We start from the raw sequence: 18,713 nt of genomic DNA, 5'->3' as shown, positions 1-18,713 counted from the left end.
CCCGTGTAGTTGGAAGCATTCTATGTCTGCCATCGACCGGAACAGGCACCCAGAAAGGTAAGCGCCCCAAAACAAACCCCTATTCTGGTTAAAATTGCTACCTAATACCGAACTAGTGGATAGAACTCCCCAACCGAAAACAAGCAAATTAGTGTGACGTCACACACTGCCGCGCCGCTGTCTGCGCAGCTCCCCCCTCCCCGGGAGGGGGAAGGGGGAGCCCCAGACCCCCCGTGCCGGCTACCCACACCTCAGTTCTTGAGGCTGATGCTATAGGCGATGGTCGTGTGCTCTGGCTCCGGTGTCGCTACTGCACTGTGCTTTGAGTGTGGTGTTAGTTTTGTGGGTGCGAGAGCCAGGAGTTATCTTCAGTACTCGGGCTGCATGCGCCTAGGGCTGCCTTCCCTAGGTGCCCTGTAAGTACTGCCCTTGGGGCTTGGGGCCACCTTCCACAGGCTCCTCGGGGTCTGCCTCTGCTGGTCCGTTTTACCTTTCGGTTTTTCGGCCGCCTGTTGGGCTCTTGGGTGTTCTGTTCTCCCTTGTTACCGGCAGGTAAGAGGCAGTTTGCACTGGTAGGGGCGCAGGGTGCTGCTCAGCTTGTAATTCCCGACATCGCGGCCGGCTCTGTTCCTTGGGGTTCGCTGTCCTCTTGCGGGGTTTTGTTTTTCTTTTTGTTTTTGCCTGGTGGGGGGTTCTGTCATTTTATTCAGTTCGGCCTTGCGGTTCTTTTCCCTCCTGGAGCTGTCTTCGGATTGGCTCGTGGAGGATGTGGGGACGCTTGGGTCCGTCCCGGGGTCCGGCACCTTGTCCTCGGCTGCGCGTTCGTCGGCTGCCTTGTTGAAGCTGTTCACGCCGATTTTGCGGGATGCGGTTTCCCTGTTCTATGCTTCCCGTCTCGCGTGTCGGCAGGCGGTGCTGGGTTCCTCCGTGGAATCTGCTTGGGCTCTGGCTCTTAGGCGTTCTTCACCTTTTTGTCCTCTCCTGTTTGGGGAGTCGGCCGTGGCGCAGTTTATTCAGGCTGCGTCGGCGGCTTGTCGTCCGATGTCGGACTTGTTGGTTTTCCGGGGGTCCCGGGGTGGGTCTTCCCGGAAAGGTCGTGCCAGGGCTCGGGGTTCCTCTCGTCGTGGTAGGCCTCTGGTGTCAGGTTTGGGGTTGGCTCCTCCTGCGGACCCTCCCTCGTCTGGTCGGCGCGGTGTTCGCGCTGTGCGGGGTTCTGGGTCTCGTAAGGGTCGCCGGCCCTTTCGCGGTTTGCCCCTTTGACGGGGCGATGGGGGGGCGGCTTGCGCTGTTCGCCCGCACCTGGTCCCACGATTCGTGGGCCTTTCGGGTCGTGTCTCGCGGCCTGCGGTGGCGTTGGGTGGCCCCTCCCCCCTTTGGGGGGTCGGGGCTGGCGGGGCAGGCTTCTTCCCCTGCGCTCTGTCGAGTCGTCTTGGAGTGGGTACGCTTGGGCGTCGTCGAAACGACGTCGTCCCTCAGATGGGTTTCCCGTCTGTTTCCGGTTCCGAAACGGGACTGCGCGGACCTGCGGTTCATTCTGGACTTGTCCCGTCTGAACCCCTGGGTTCATTGCCCCTCCTTTCGGATGACTACGCTGTCTCAGGTTCGGCTCCTCTTGGAGCCGGGTGCTTGGATGGTGTCCCTGGACCTCCGGGACGCTTATTGGCATGTCCCGATTCATCCGCGGTTCAGGGACTGGCTCGGTTTTGTAGTGGGGCGTCTGAGTTACCGCTTTCGTTGTCTCCCGTTCGGGTTGAACCTGGCACCTCGCGTGTTCACACGCCTTACACGGGTTGTGGTGGCTCGTTTGCGTCTCCTAGGTGTTCGGGTGTTGGCCTACCTCGACGACTGGCTGGTTTGGGCTCCCAGCCAGTCAGCTTGCTTGCTAGCCAGGGATTTGGTTCTTTCCCAGCTCGCCGGGTTCGGGTTCTTGGTGAACTGGAGGAAGTCCCATCTGGTTCCCTCTCAGGTTCGGACTTGGCTGGGTCTCGTGTGGGACTCTCGGACCGCCTCCTTGTCTCTCCCTCCGGAGTCTCTCCTGCGGCTGCGGTCCCGCCTTCGTCTGTTTCTGGAGGGCCTTCGGGTCACCCGGCGGTTGCTCGAGGGGCTGTGCGGGAGCCTGAACTTCGCGATGGTGGTCTACCCGCCGGGTCGGGTTTGGCTTCGACGGCTGTTCTGGTTCCTTCGGGGTTCCCCCTTCCGCCTCTCTCGCGATCGCAGAGTTCGACCCCCGGGGGACTTGCGTCGGTTGCTGCGTCACCGGCTTCCTCTTCGGGTTTTTCGGGGTTCAGTGCCTTGGCGCCTACCCGAGCCCTCGCTCGATGTGTACACGGATGCGTCGTCTCTCGGCTGGGGTTTTGTGACCAGTGCTCACCAGGCCGGCCAGGGGCGTTGGGATCCGTCCTTCCGTCGAGCTCACAGTACGGTGCGGGAGTTCGCGGCAGTGTGGTTTGCTCTGGGGAGGATTCGGGTGGCCCGCGGATCGACGATTCGGCTCCATTCGGACTGCTCTCCGGTGGTTCATTGCCTGAACCGCGGGGGTTCGATGCGGTCCTTGTCTCTTTGGGGTTGGTCGCTTCGGGTGACTCGTCTGCTGAGTTCTCGGGGTTTGGCTCTCCTGGCGGTTCACGTACGGGGCGTGTCCAACGTCTTGGCCGACGCCCTGTCTCGCTTCGTTCCCCTCTCCACGGAGTGGACGGTCGACGACGAGTCCTTCCGTTGGCTTTGCCAGACGTTCGGGCGCCCCGAGGTGGACCTCTTCGCGTCGGCATGGTCGCGGCGTCTTCCCGTTTATGCGGCGCCCTTCCCCGATTGCGAGGCCGTCGGGGTCGATGCCTTTCGGCTCGACTGGTCGAGGTGGGGGTTCCTGTACCTCTTTCCCCCAGTTCGGCTGTTGCTCCAGGTCCTGACTCGCTTAGAGACTTACCGGGGGAGAGTTGTCCTTCTGGCCCCTTGGTGGCCGGCCCAGCCTTGGTTTCAGGCGCTGGTTGCTCGGTGTCCGAACCCGAGGGTTTTCCCGCGGCTCCGCCTCTTTCAGCAGATCGGGCCGGTACGTCACGTAGCTGGTTCGATCTTCTCCTCGAGTCTTCGCGTATGGTTTTTTTGACTCGAGTCTATCATCATCTCTATGGTGATCAGGTGGCCTCCTTGTTGGTGTCCCACCTGAGGGCTTCTTCTCGGCGGCAGTATGAAGTTTCCTGGCGGTCCTTCCGTTTCTTTTTGCGTCTTCGTCGTGTTAGCTCCTTGTCTGTTCGGGTGGTCTTGTCCTTCCTCTCGTGGTTGTTTCAGGACCGTCATCTTATGCCAAACACTGTCGCTTCGTATCGTGCGGCGCTGGCGGAGCCGCTTCAGCTTGCTTTCGGTATCGATGTTACGTCTGCGCCGTTTCGCAAGCTGTCTCGTGCATTGTTTCACCTCCGGCCTGCTCATGCGTCGCCTGAGCCGTCCTGGTCTTTGGACAGAGTGCTCTCTTTCCTTTCATCTCCTCGTTTCGTTGTGGCCCCTTCGGTCCAGGATTGTTTTTCCAAGGCACTTTTCTTGTTGGCTTTGGCCTCTGGGGGTCGGGTAGGGGAGCTTCATGCTCTCCTCCGGCGCAGGGGTTTCTGCTCTTTTGGTCGTGGTGATAGTTTTGTTCGTTTGCAGCCGTCTCCTTCTTTTCTGGCGAAGAATGAGACTGCTGCGTTCCGGAGGGGCCCATGGGTGGTTGATGCTTGGTTGGTCAGGCCGGGGGTGCATCATGTTTTGTGTCCGGTTGCGGCGCTTCGCCGTTATTTGCGCGCCACAGCTTCTGTGTCCGGGGACGCGCTGTGGGTTGATCCGGTTTCCCTTCTTCCCTGTTCGGGTCTCTCAGGTCGTCCGCAGGGTTATTAGGTCTAGCCAGCCTGCGGTCTATCCCCGTGCCCATGACGTTCGTAAGTTCGCGGCTCTTGCTGCCGTCTTTGGGAATATGTCTTGGTCTGATATTCGGGCGCGGGGATTTTGGCGGTCGAACAGGGTCCTGGCTGCTCGTTACCTTGTGAATGTCCCTGGCCCTCGTCGGGCCTGTGTTGCTTTGGGTCGGCGGTTGCAGCCAGTTGTCTCGGCTTCGTGTTGAGGGGTGAGCGACGACCGCCTCCCGGGTAAGTCCCTCTTTTTCTGTCTGTGGGTAGTTAGCTCCGGGGAGCCGACGGGGCTCCCCCCAGAAAACCAGCGTTGAATGTAATGAAACGCCATTTTCTGGGTGAGTCCCGGAGGCTCCCCGGCATCCCTCCCTCCCTCCGGTCGGCGGTTTTTCGCGTTTTTGACATCCAGCCTCAAGAACTGAGGTGTGGGTAGCCGGCGCGGGGGGTCTGGGGCTCCCCCTTCCCCCTCCCGGGGAGGGGGGAGCTGCGCAGACAGCGGCGCGGCAGTGTGTGACGTCACACTAATTTGCTTGTTTTCGGTTGGGGAGTTCTATCCACTAGTTCGGTATTAGGTAGCAATTTTAACCAGAATAGGGGTTTGTTTTGGGGCGCTTACCTTTCTGGGTGCCTGTTCCGGTCGATGGCAGACATAGAATGCTTCCAACTACACGGGGGCTTCTATAGGCCATTGCTCCCCTTGCCTCTCTGAGGGGGCCCGGTTCTGGCCGTGGTCCCCGGTAGGCCTAAGAACTCCATACACATGACTGATGCCAAAGTCTGACATTAGCATATCAGCCTGGGATAGCTCCGGGGAGCCTCCGGGACTCACCCAGAAAATGGCGTTTCATTACATTCAACGCTGGTTTTTTGGTGGCTCCCTGAAACTATATGCTGAGATGGTACCATCGACAAGGTCGCATCAGCTGTTGAGTTCTCTAGGCCTACAGGGACCAGAGGTGCAGGGAACAGTGGCATTGGTTTTCACCATCTCACCAGAAAAGGCTACCAGAAAGTCAGAGTCAGAACAAACGACGGCTGGATTTAAAGAGAGACCGAAGCCTCGAAACTCGCCTAAAGAACTCGCCAACCATGTAAACAAATGATAGAATTCTCTCGGAACTAATGCAAGCTCATTTGCCCCACCATCCCCTCTCAATTGGGAAGAGGTAGGAGGCTGCTCACCACCTTCTGCAGACTGAGCTCTCAGTTCTATAGCTTATGTAGTGTGTACAAAGTTGCCTCTGTTCTGTGTTCCTCGTGTTCAACTTAGTGGTGGGGTGTTTGCCTTTGGTGGCATTTCCTGTACACTGTAGTGTTGCATGAGCCAAGTTTTGAAAGTGGTTGGAGCTGCATGTGCTCAAGGTTTCCTTCCTGTATGCTTCCTAGCACTGCCCTTGCACTGTCAGAGTTAACATTTCTGGAGTGATTGGGAGTTGCTCCCTTGAGATGGAAGGGGGAGGGTCCTCACTCGTGATGGCTCTTGCCAAATGTAAGTCGGGTATCTTGTGGCTTCCCTGCCTTAACCCGGGTCGGATACAATGTTGGCTGGTGGGGTGCATTGGTGGTTCACATGCTTAACATTTCTGGTGCACAGAGGTTGGCCTTCACAGCCACATGAACTAGGCTGTGTCGGCTTACTTTTAGGTACAGCGTTTTGCTTGGTTTACCTTTCAGGGGCTGGAAATTCCTTGCAGGTTCGGTGGTCCTATGGGTATTCCCTCCAAACATGCTCTTGCTTTGTGCAAGTCTGAGGGTTGCTCGTCATCTGTGCTATGGGGCAATGATCATTCTGGCTTTGCCATGATGCTTGTTAGGTCAATGGCTCCTTTGAGTCTAAGTCCTTTGGGGTTTGCCCTCCCCATGTGACCCTAATTTCAGACCCTCTTGATGCTATTACTACTTACTAAGCAGTACAGTAACTGCGTTGCATGTTCGTTCTGCTAGGTTACTGCGGTCTAGGTTATATGCCTGATTGGATGTCCTGGAGCTAATTTTGGGGGTTTAGGAACCTGGAACTGGAGGTGTTTATTTGGCTCTGTTCGCATCTCCTCTTCCTTCCGGTTTGGGTTGATCCAGTTTCCCTCATTCTCGGTTCCAGGGCTCGGGTCTCCTAGGTCTTCTGAAAGGTTCGACACAGGATTCTCCTGTGTCGATCAGATGCTTACAAGATGTCCCATTTGCAGAGTTTGTCAAGGCTTCAGTCCATGTATTTTTTGTGGTCTTCCTCCATTTACTTTCTTTGTTGCTCTTTTTGGTTGGCATCTGCTGATGATACTGTTGCCTTGGTTTTACCTCCATCCTGCTTTTGTGCCGCCAGAGTCGGTTTGGTCTCTGGACCGACTGTTCCTTTTCTCACTTTCACTCAGTTTCCTGCCTCCTTTTCAGTCCGGATTGGCACATGTGGTGGCACATACAAAATAGAATGCCACTGCTGCTTGCACATCTGTGAGGGGGGCCAAGTTCTGGCTCTGGTCCCTGGTAGGTCTATATAATTCCATGGCTGATGTGACCTAGTTGATAATACCATCTCAGCACATAACTTCAAGAAACCACTGGGAATCTTCCAGAAATTGGCATGCCATTACATACAACACTGGTTTTTGTTGACTTCATATTAAGCTATAATGTGTTTATAGGGAGTTGTGTTACAAGTGGGCATAGTGTGGCCACGCGATCCAACACAACCCTGACACACATCACCAATGCCCAACACACCACGACCACCAATGCCTGCACTCAGGTTAGTCAGTAGTATTTTTCACATGAAAATGCATTTATATATTATTATTGTATGTTTACTGATTATAAATATGGAGAAGGAATGGTGGTCAATGCAGTATATTTCAACTCGACCTTCTGTTTAGATAAGTTTTTCTTGAGTCCCCAGCCTGTCATGTCTTTATTGAAGGTGGGGGACCAGAGTCTGCTCCTATAATTTACATTTTTCTCTGTCAAATCCAGTTTTTGGTGGGGCAATTCATTAGGTATATTTAGTCCATTATTTATGGTAATTTGCTATATAACAGTCTGGATTTTGAAGGGTCCACCAAATTATTTATAGTACAGTATAGTCAAATTTAAATTAAATATAGCACTTTGGCATTGTAATGTGATATAGTTAACTGTTAATGGTAAAATGATTAACCTGTTTTGTTCTTGTTGTTACAGCGAATCAGTGTCTTTGAACCATTTGCTATGAGAGATACAGTACAGCATTTTTGTGAAAAGCACCTGGACAAGATTAAGGCCTACATGCAGAAAGTTTTTGTCAAACTCCCACTGCCTGTGCGTTGTGGTATTGAAGGTAAGATAAAGTATTAGTAAATATACAAAATGTGATAGTTATATTTACCAAATGTTCACAAAGTTTACCATTCATGAAACTGATAAAGCTCACGAGGATTATGGGCTCGTGCAGAAAGTGGATATAGAAGTCGGTGCACAAGATCCACTTAGCAGTAAGATGAACTATATATGGTTGGTAAATAGGTTGTGCTAATCATGTACATAGTGGTAGACTAGGGGCAGAAGGCAAGATCAGGAGAATGGTGTCATATAACAACAATATTGCTCACTTGAGTTGTCTGGTAAGCATTTCCTGCATGCAAGTATACTTCCCTAGCGTGTCATAATGAGTTGCTTTGCTGGTGGGAGCCTCTTGTTGCTCTCTAAAGCTACTATACTGATACAGTGTCATACTATAAGGTGCCATCCGTCACAGAGATCATATTGGCTTACTGGGGATCATAAGCCAGAACCTGGCCCCCGCAGAGAGGTGCAGGGAGCAGTGGCACTATGAAAAGCTTTTATGTAAAGTTATTCATGTCTGCGACCACCTAAAGAAGGCACCCAGAAAGTCGGCAAAACAAAACAGACCATTGTTAGGTTAGAAATGAGACTGCAGCCTCAAAGCCACCAAAAGAACTTCCCCCAAGAATATAATCAAATGATTGAAAATTCTCAAATTTAAGCGAGCTAGTGCACCCCACCTACCCCTATTATTTGGGGGAGGAGGGAGGCACGCTGGGTCAGCCAGCTGCTCCACCACCAGTTATTATGTTGATGTAGCACAGTGCTGGTTGCCCTCTTAACTCACTCTGGCTCCAGTCTCCTGTCTAAATGGTGTTGGCCTTTGAAGCTGTTCTTGTACACGTTCGGGCAGTGTGAGCCAGGGGGTTTTAGTCTACCTGGAGCTGCATGTGCTCAAGAATTCTGTAGCTGTGTGCTCCTCAAGTGCTATCCATGCACAGTCAGGATTTTCTTACCTGGTGTGTTCGGGATACACTCCCTTATGGAGTCTACTAACTTGTGGTGGCCCTTGCCCTTCAGATAAGCTGGTTTTGTTTGACTGACTAACTCCTTGGGTTGGGAGTGACTGTTGCTGGTGGGGTACACTGCAAGCCGTGGTGGGCCTCCAGCTTTCATGTCTGGCTGATGCTACGATTCTCCCTGGTTGCTTGTATGCCACAGTTGGGTCCTAGGGAGTTTCAGGCTTTAATCTGTCTTATTTTTTTCCCCCTTTTCTGCTTGGGGGCTTTGCCATTTTAACCTTTATAAGGTTTCGTCTAGGATTTGGTGTGGTTAACCTCCTTGTTACTCCTTGGACCTTTACCTTGACATAGCATTCCCAATGCCTGGTTTTCCTGGAGGGAACACTCATCCTGCAAGCCCTGGAAAACCCCCGTGGGCTCAGTTGTACTATGGGTACCTCTTCATAGCCTGCTCTTACTTCGAGTGAATTTGTGGGTTGTGCATTGTCTGTGTCACAGGTGACATTCATATGTTTTGCCTCTGCTATGCTGCATGCTGGGTCGGTGACACCTTCGATTCTGAGTCGTGTGGGACTTGCTCCCCACATCTGACTATTCTTACCCACTTTCCTCTTGTAGTTCAGAGGTATCAGGTGGTAATTGCTTTGCATTTTAGGTTTTCTGTGTTGCAGTGGTCTAGTTTGTGTGCCCAGTTGATTGCCCCGCATTTGCCCCGCTTTGTGTTTAGGGTCTTGGATTTTATAGGTGTTGGTAATTCAACTGTGATTCTGTCCGCATCTCCTCCTCTTCTCGTGGTGGGTAGGGTTTGCCCTTCTCCTTCCCCCCAGTTTCCAGCTCCAAAACATCTGAGGGTTTTGGAGTCAGGGCAGGGTTTAGCTCTGGATGTAGCTTGGGCTGATCCGGGGTTTAACCCCTTCCGACTCGGGTACAGAGGCAGTTGAGCCTCTCGCTCACACCAAGGCTTCTGGGTCTTTCTGCCAGGCCCCTTCTTTTGAAGCTTCTTCCTTGGACTCCGCTTTTCTATCCTGTGTGGTGGGCTTGGACGATGGCTCTGACCTGCAGATGGCTGCAGATGGCTGCAGATAATATAACGGATATTACCACAAACTCGGAAGACTTTGAAAGAGAAATTGATAATATGCCTATGCACTCAGCTCCTGGGCCTGACTCATGGAATTCAATATTCATAAAGAAATGTAAAGTACCAGTAGCGAGAGCACTCAGCGTAATATGGAGAAAGAGCCTGGATACGGGAGATACCAGCAGCACTTAAATCTGCAGATATAGCTCCGTTGCACAAGGGGGGGAGTAAAGCCTTGGCAAAAAATTATAGGCCAGTTGCACTAACATCACACATAATAAAAGTATTTGAAAGAGTGATTAGGAATCAAATTTCTAGTTTTATGGAAAACAATGAATTGCACAATCCAGGACAACATGGATTTAGAGCGGGAAGATCCTGTCTGTCACAGTTACTCAACCACTATGACAAAATCACAGAAGCCCTAGAAGAAAAGCAAAATGCAGATGTTGTATACACAGACTTTGCAAAGGCGTTCGACAAATGTGACCATGGGGTGATAGCTCACAAAATGAGGTCAATGGGAATAACTGGAAAAGTAGGACGCTGGATACTCAATTTCCTGTCGAACAGAACACAAAGAGTAACAGTCAATCAGATAAAATCGAGTCCAAGCGATGTTAAAAGCTCTGTACCTCAAGGTACAGTCCTTGCACCGCTACTGTTCCTTATTCTCATATCAGATATAGACAAAAATACACGTCACAGCTTCGTGTCGTCCTTTGCAGATGACACAAAAATCAGCATGAAAATTACATCTGCTGAAGACATTGAAAAACTACAAGCAGATGTCAACAAAGTTTTTGATTGGGCAGCAGAAAATAACATGATGTTTAACAGTGATAAATTTCAGGTACTCAGGTACGGCAAAAATGAGGATCTGAAACATAATACAGGGTACAAAACACAATCGAATCTTCCCATAGTAGAAAAACAGCATGTCAAGGATTTGGGAATAATGATGTCCGACGATCTAACGTTTAGGGAGCATAACCAAGCAAATATTGCGTCAGTCAGAAAAATGATCGGATGGATTACGAGAACTTTCAAATCCAGGGATCCCATCACAATGGTTGTACTCTTCAAGTCACTTGTGCTGTCCCGTCTCGAGTACTGCTCAGTACTCACTTCCCCCTTCAGAGCAGGAGAGATTGCTGAAATAGAGGGAATACAGAGAACATATACGGCACGCATAGACGAGATAAAACACCTAAATTATTGGGATCGTCTCAAAGCTCTCCAAATGTACTCTCTAGAAAGGAGACGAGAGAGATACCAAATAATATACACATGGAAAATACTGGAGGGTCAGGTCCCAAATCTACACAGTAAAATAACAACGTACTGGAGTGAACGATATGGAAGAAAATGCAAGATTGAACCTGTGAAGAGCAGAGGTGCCATAGGCACAATCAGAGAGCACTGTATAAACATCAGGGGTCCGCGGTTGTTCAACGTCCTCCCAGCGAGCATAAGAAATATTGCCGGAACAACCGTGGACATCTTCAAGAGAAAACTGGACGGTTTTCTAAGAGAAGTTCCGGATCAGCCGGGCTGTGGTGGGTACGTGGCCCTGCGGGCCGCTCCAAGCAACAGCCTGGTGCACCAAACTCTCACGAGTCGAGCCTGGCCTCGGGCCGGGCTTGGGGAGTAGAAGAACTCCCAGAACCCCATCAACCAGGTATCAACCAGGTATCAACCAGACCTGTGGCCCCCATCTGTGGTTTTCAGTCCATGGAGGGGAGATCACCTGGTGCCCTTGGGTCTCGTTTGATCCTTTGTGGATCTTTATGCCTTCTGTGGAGGTTCTTATATTGCATGAGGGCATTTTCGTATTCATTCTGTGCAAGTTCCTGTTGGATGCGGTTCCCCCAGGGTTTGTTTCCGAGTGCCTTTGGGCTCTTCAGTTTTGTCCTTCCTCCCAAGTTTCCCCAGTGGAGGCTTGGAAGGCCCTTTGTATGTATCTCCTACACGACCCAATTTACTCATCAGTTATGAACTTCGAGTTCTGTTCTGTTCCACCCCTTATTGGGTGCATTACAAAATTCTCTCATGCCCTTTAGCCATACAGTCCAGATCATTTTCAAAACAGCAATCCCTTCTCTCTCCCAGTATGCAGTAAGCAACCCCATATGTCATACTGTACTGCCCGTTTTACATAACATTAAACAACAAACAATCTTTTATATAATTTCAATATATCTGATATAAACTTCTAGCTGTCCATTTTTTTTTAACCAAACATTTTTGTAACTTCTCTTAAGCTAGTAGCTTACATCATGTTAATCTGGCATATGGCTGCTAGCATTTGTAATCAACTGCCTCTGCTCTGCATTTGTAATCAAGTGCATTGTGTCAAACTCTGGCACCTGCTGCAGCAAGGATGATGTAAATATGAGTCGATGTAATGGGAGCTCCTCAACACAGTAACTTTGGCAACGTGGATGCCACGCTTCTCTCTCCTCCTTCCTCGGGGTGCACATACGCGTAGCTCTCGATAGGAATCTCGAGAGTAAATTAATTTATTTATTTGAAGTTAATGAGGGAAGTAAGTAATTGTGATGACTATTTGCTTTATAAATAAATGTATCATATTGTAATCTAATTTCTCGCAATGTAAGTCAGTTGATTAAGACTGCGTGAAATGAACGAGATGAATAAGGAGTAGAATTATTTTACATTTTAATATTTTCCACTGGAGTCAGTAATCTAACTAAATAAATGAATTCCAGCAAGCAGTAATATGCTAAATAAATAAACTTATTAGTAAATGATTATCCTGAGTAAAGGAAGGTAAAGAACTGGACTCTGTTGGATCCGACAATATGTGGAGATATTTTCTACAACGGGCTGGCGCCACACCACGTAGTAGGAAGAATTTGGCAAAATATTACGCCATATGAAAATATTATTATGGTTAATTGTACAAGTTAGTAATTTTAGTAACTACTGGTTGTTAACATAAAGATGTTTCATTAAATACAAAATGCTAAATGAAAACTGTTGGTTATTTCCATCAAGCATACCATGGCTGTGTGCTGTGACTGTTTGCATCGCTTTGTAAACATTGTCACCATCATCAGGTTTATTGATATCTGAACCTTGTACATAATCTTTATCACTGTCAGGGGTTTTCTGTGTCACTTTCATCAATAAATAATTGCAATTACTGTATTTATTTATTTCATGATCATTAAGTGATGTTGTGGGCATGCGCTGCATGGTGGTGCTGTGAGCTGCTTCTGCATGACCTACACCAGGTTGCTGTGTTAGCACTGAGGCCCTCACACCCAGGAGGGGCACCCATCATTTTTTTCCAAGATGGCACCTGTTTACTGGAACCCTGAGGAAGAGGATGGGAGCCCCGTGTACCCGCGGGAGTTTTGAATCTTACACTAGACCTATAAGTGTGTGTGGTTGCAGTGCCACCATCGATGAAGCGACCCTGGTTGCTATGTGCAGTTGAAGGGTTAAGAAATCTCTCTCATTTGTTGTCTATTTTCAGAACCCAGGACGTAGTGGTAATGTCAATTTCCAGGTTTGCATTGCTGTATTATCTATAATCACATTCTTTAAAGCATGGATATTCTCTTCAACAGAGAGAAAAAATAAAAAGCATGCCAAGCTGTACTTTGCATGTCAGGGTAAAGGTGAACATTGCCTCTACAATAAACATCTCTTCACTATGAAGACCAGAAATCCAAGGGTCTGGATTCATCTCATGTTTCTTGCTCTTCAGGTGAGACGACATACTTCACTGACGTGTTTTTATGCATTACAAAAATTGAGGACTGCGTGATGCAGTACTTTGAAATTAATATAACTCAAGGGGGCTGAATTATTTATTAATTTTGTATTTGATATGTCTTAAGTTGAATCATTACATCTAGGAAGAATATAAGAATTGTATGAGAATGTATAGAGGCATACCAGTATTGAGATAATATTACACTCATCAAGGTTCAGTGTGTAGTGCACGTGGTGGGAAGAGTCCAGGAACACGAGTTCCAACCCACCACATTGCTTCTTCTCAGAGATACATCATGTTAATGGGATTCAATGTGCATTAAAAGTGTACCTTAAGCACTGACTTGCTGCTCACATGATCTATAACCAGCTCTTGCATTGATCCTAGAGTAATCATTATTTTATGGCTGGTTTAGGCTCGGTCATGTGTGGCCCTGAGTACCAGAGAGATGCAGGTGAGCAGCCTCAAAAATTGCTGGGACATTCTCAAGTGTGATACCAAGACGTTTGTCACTCTGGTTACCTCTGCCTTCCCTTCTGCAAAGGTCAGTCATTTAGTTTTTGGCTTTGTAAATTTTATTTCTTGTTCTCTCTGAAAACTCATTTACTGATGAGAATTTATTAACATTAAATCATGTCTAGACATTTCAGCTACTTTCATAATAGATGTTGAAAAAAGTACTTGCAGTTTGTTGAATAAAGCTAGGTTCATTAGAGCACAGTGCTAATGGCAATATAAGGAAACACCAAGGAAATTGTAGACTGTATTGAAGATTTTACCTACGAGGGCTTTGATAAAAGCCTTTGCGGATAAAAAGTTATTGTAAACACTGTACTTGGCGTTTCTCTACATTGGTTGAAGAATTCCACATGAAGATTTGCTGGTCACATAAGCCAAAGTGATATCATTATCATTCTTGCTGGAGCTGAGAATTAAGATACAAGAAAAGAATTGAGATTTTGTATAGCTTGAACATGTAAACGAGATGGTAGAAGAAAGGAAACATTAAAATAAAGAAATGAAAAGGTAAAAAATAAACAAGGATGTACATGAACAAGCATCCTGAAATGGGCAGTTGAAGTGGACAGTTCTATAGGCCATTGCTCCTCATACCTCTCTGAGGGGGCCAGGTTCTTGCCGTGGTCCCCGGTAGGCCTAGAACTCCATACACACTTACTGATGCCAAAGGTTATGGATATACATATCAGGCTGGATAGCTCCGGGGAGCCTCCGGGACTTACCCAGAAAATGGCATTTCATTACATTCAATGCTTTTTTTTCTGTGGGGAGCCCCTACGGCTCCCTGGAGCTTATCGGGCTAATGTATGTTATGTTAGACCGGGACATTAGCTATGGAGTTCAGACCTACCAGGGACCAGCGCCAGAACCTGGCCCCTTCAGAGAGGTTTCAGGGAGCAATGGCCCTGGAAAACCCCATATGGTTGGGGGTTTTCCTTATCTGCCATCAACCGGGGTTAGGCACCCAGAAAGGTAGGCGTAACAAAACAAACCCCACATGGTAAGAAACTACAACAAAAACCGAACAGAGAGGTAGAAAACTCCCTACAATCCCAAGGAAACAAGCAAACAAGCAAACATCACACTTTACTGCCGCGCCGATCGTCCGCGCAGCCCTCCCCACCCCTGGAGGGGGAGGGGGGAGCCCCGGACCTACCGCGCCGGCTGCCAAGCTTCAGTTCGTTCGCTAATGTCAACCGGGATTGACGCTTCTCTGGCCTCAATTTCCTAGGCGGTGTTTGCCTTGTGTGGCGTTCACTGCCGTGTGTTGTGGTGTGCGGTGGCCAGGAGTACTTCATCAGTGCCGGGGCTGCATGTGCTTAGTGGCTGACTTCCCTAAGCGCCCTGTGAGTACTGCCCTTGCGTAACAGGGTTATCTTCCCTGGGGCGTTCGGGAACCATTCCCGTAGAGGTTCTTGCTGCTCGGCATTTGCCTCGCCCTTGGGGCCAGCTGGGGCTTGGGGCCCTTGTTTGGCCCTGGGTAGGGATTGGTATTGTGCTGGTTAGGGCGTCAAGGTGTTGCGCAGCCTGCCACCTAAGCGGCGGCCGGTTTCTGTTCCCTCTGGAGACGGTGTACTTTTGCGGGGTTTTTCTTTTGTTTTTTCATTTTTCTTGCCTGGTGGGGGTCTGCCTAAGGTGGTTATAGTTCCACTGGTAGGGTTTGGCGGCCCTCTGCTAGGCCCCCGTGCTTGTACACGTCTCAGGGGTTTTCAGTGCTATAATCTACCCTCTTGTTATGTTTGGGTTTCTTAACCGGTTAGCAACACCTTGCCCGGGCTTCCCGTAGTTGTTACCCTACGGGCCCTGGAAACCCCTGTCTGGGCTCGGGGGACCATTGAATGTGTCTTCCGGGTTCCAACCCGTCTTGTACGGGATCGTTGGTTGCTGTTCCCTTGTCTCCGGGTGACAGTCGCCAATTTTACCTCCGTAGTGCTGCCTGTTGGGTCACTGACACCTTGACCCGGAGTCTTGCGAGTGATTCTCTGCTTGTTCTCCGGTACTCTCCTGATGTTATTACTGTTCAGAGTACAGGCGGCATCCATGTTGCAAGCTAGGTTAGGTTGCTGCAACATGCTAGGTTGGTTTCCCACTCGAATGCCCCGTGGCCGCCCCGTTTGGTTAGGTGCTGCTCGCCCCTTTCTCTCCATGTTCCCGGCTCCGGCCCGTCTGCGGGTTTCGGGGTCGGGGCGGGGTTTAGTTGCGGCAGAGACTCAGGCGGTTTTTGGGGGCAGCCCCGTTCGGGTTGGGGACGGAGGTTTGAGCCTGTGCCTCCTGCCAAGGCTTCTAGGTCTTACCAGCGGCCCTTTTCTTGTTGCCTTTCCCATGGACTCTTGCTTTTCTTTAAGGGCGGAGGGCTTGGAGGACGGCTCTGCCCCGGGGCCTCTGTTGTTGGTTCCCGGGGCTGTGGGGGTTGCCTGCTAGCAGTTCTGGGGCGGTTTTGCCCCTTCCGGGGTTTTTCTGCGGTTGGGCGACGTTTTTTGCCCATCCAGTCTGCTAGCTTCCCACATTTGCTGGCGTGTTTTGTGTATTTAGCGTCAGTCACAGCCCCTGCTGGCGGCCATTTTCGTCTGCCGGTTTCACGGAGTGGCCACCAGGGTGGCGTTGCGGTTTGTTTACATGCGTCTGGGTGTGCGAGCGAGCGTCTCTGGTGAGTTTTCAAAATTTTTTCAGGGTTTTTGTTCTGTTGTCGTTTCTTTGTTTTTCTGGTGTTTTCTTGCCGTTGCCTGTTCCTCTGGGAACATTTGGGTGTTGATTTTGGGTCTGAGCCTATGGGTTTAGGCTCAGTGCCCCTGGCTGGTATGCTTGCTCCCACACCTTGCCCCTCGGTTTTCGGTCTGTTGGGACCGTTTTTCCCAGGGCGTTCTGCTGGGGGCTGTGCTTTGCCTTTCAGTGGTGTTCTCCGCCGGCAAATGTGGTGGTTTGGGCTCCCCCTGGTTCGATTCTGGGTTCCTTTGGGTTCCTTGGTTTCGTTCTGGAGGTTTCTTCCTCTTGGGCCCCCTTTTGTGGGTTCAGGGGACTTTGTTTCCTCCTGTGACCTGGTTCTGCCTTTTGGGGTTCTGGGGTCCTTCTGGCTTGCAGACTGATCTTTTTGGGTCTTGGCGCATGTTGTGGTTGTGCTGGGACTTTGTGGTTTTGCTGTCGAGGTGGGCCTTTTGATGCAGTTTTGTGCCTTCTTTGCCTGGCCGGCGTAGTGCTCTTTGCCACTAGTCGGCGACTTATGCCTTTACAATATATGTCCTCACCTAGTTGTGCTTGTGGGGGTTGAGCTCTGGCTCCTTGGTCCTGCCTCTCAACCGTCTATCAACAGGTATATGGGTTCCTGTGCCTCTTGGGCTCTGTCATGTCTACATGTGACATTGTATGGGGGTCAGCCTTGTTACTTGTGTGTGGAGTCACCACATTACTTCTTAGTGCTTTCTCGTTCCCGTTCTGACACTAAAAAAAAAAAAAAAAAAAAAAAAAAAAATAATTCTATCTGTGGCTCTTTTGGGTACTCAGTTTCCACCTGTGTCCCCTAGTGCGTGTACCCCTTGTGTTACATAGCCTGTCCTTATCAACCCTGTCGATTCCCTTGGGTATCTTGAATGTGGTGATCAGGTCTCCCCTCACTTCATCTTCCAGCGAAGTGTGGTTTCATTCCCGTAGTCTCTGCTCATGACTTCGGTAGTGTACTTTTCTTTCGGAAGGGGTTCTGTTCCCTTCTCTGTTGACTGGGCGCTGGGGGAGCAGCTTGCTCTGTTGCCTCTCGCTTGGTCCCGCTGTTGGTGGGCGCTTTGGGTTGTCTTCCGGCCTCTGCTGGCGTCGGAGGACGGCTTCTCCCCCTTGGGGGGTGTTCAGAGCTGGCGGGGTGGGCTTCTTCCCCTGCGCTTCGTCATTTCCTCTTCGTGGGTGCGTGGCGCGTGGTCGATCCGCCCCATCCTTCTGGGCTTCCCATCTGCTCTTTGCAGTCATGAGCTTTTCCCATCTGCAGTTCTTCTGGACTACTTCAGTCTGCGCCCTGGATCCTCTGCCCTCCTCGGAGGACTGTTGTCTCCTGTTCGGATTCTGTTAGGGCCGGGTGCATGGATGGTGGCCCTGGACCTCCAGGTCATTTCTTGGCACGTTCCTCTCCAGTTTTTCTGGGGCTAGCACGGTTGGTAATTACCTATGTGTAATTACCTAAGTCTCAGTTACAGTCTCCGTGGTGTAGTGGTAAGACACTCGCCTGGCGTTCCGCGAGCGCTATGTCATGGGTTCGTATCCTGGCCGGGGAGGATTTACTGGGCGCAATTCCTTAACTGTAGCCTCTGTTTAACGCAACAGTAAAATGTGTACTTGGATGAAAAAACGATTCTTCGCGGCAGGGGATCGTATTCCAGGGACCTGCCCGAAACGCTACGCGTACTAGTGGCTGTACAAGAATGTAACAACTCTTGTATATATCTCAAAAAAAAAAAAAAAAAAAAAAAAAAAAAAGTGTAGTTACAGGATGAGAGCTACTCTCGTGGTGTCCCGTCTTCCCAGCAATCTTTGTCATATAATGCTTTGATTATAATTGTCGTATTGTCATATAATGATTGTCATATGTCATAATATGTCTTAATATGATTGTCATATAATGCTTTGGTGGTGGGGCTTCAGGTTTGCTGTTTTTATTGCCTTCCCTATTTTGTAAAGGGCACTTTGTATACTCTTTGCATCTTTACCGGATCTTAGTGCCCTGTCTGCGTCTGAGATTCGGTGTCTGGCCTACCTCGACGACTGGCTGGAGTGGGCTCCCAGTCAGTCTGCTTGTCTGCTCGCCAGGGGATGGTTCTTTCCAGATCGCTGGGTTTGGTTTCCTGGTGATCTGGAGGTTTTTCCATCTGTTTCCGTCCCGGGTTTGGACCTGGGCCTTGTTTCAGGCTCTTGGGCCCCTCATTGTCTTCCCTCCAGAAGTGTTACTGCGGCTGTGGTCCCGCCTTTGGCTGTTCAGGAGGGGGTCCTGGGTTGCTCAGCGGTTGCTTGGGCGGTTGTGCGGGAGTTTGCACTTCGGCGTGCTTGTCTGCCTGCAGAGTCGGGTTTGGCTACGACGTCGGTTGGTTCCTGCGGAGACTCCCCTTCCGCCTCTTGCATTCCTTGGGTTCCTCTGGGGATCTGGTGTTGGTGCTGCGTCACCAGCTTCCTCTTTGGGGTTTTCGGGGTTCCGTGCCTTGGCACCTCCCCGAGCCTTCGCTCGATGTGTTCACGGACGGGTC

At 50.1% G+C, this 18,713-nt stretch overlaps 1 protein-coding gene across 9 annotated transcripts in view; it reads left to right on the top strand.

Annotated features, from left to right (window-relative positions):
- melt (ventricular zone expressed PH domain-containing protein melted) overlaps positions 1-18,713 on the top strand; it is a 63,612-nt gene that overhangs the window by 31,604 nt on the left and 13,295 nt on the right. For all 9 annotated transcript variants that reach the window (XM_069326557.1, XM_069326561.1, XM_069326562.1 and 6 more), the window contains exons 14-17: positions 6,515-6,618; positions 7,047-7,182; positions 12,830-12,969; positions 13,394-13,522. In XM_069326557.1, coding sequence (XP_069182658.1) covers positions 6,515-6,618; positions 7,047-7,182; positions 12,830-12,969; positions 13,394-13,522 — 509 coding nt within the window. The remainder of the gene's footprint in view (positions 1-6,514; positions 6,619-7,046; positions 7,183-12,829; positions 12,970-13,393; positions 13,523-18,713) is intronic.

Source organism: Procambarus clarkii, chromosome 18, assembly GCF_040958095.1.
Source record: "Procambarus clarkii isolate CNS0578487 chromosome 18, FALCON_Pclarkii_2.0, whole genome shotgun sequence".
Classification (NCBI taxonomy): Eukaryota; Metazoa; Arthropoda; class Malacostraca; order Decapoda; family Cambaridae; genus Procambarus; species Procambarus clarkii.
Note: the sequence above shows the minus strand (reverse complement) of the source record. Positions and strands in the feature narration are given on the sequence as shown.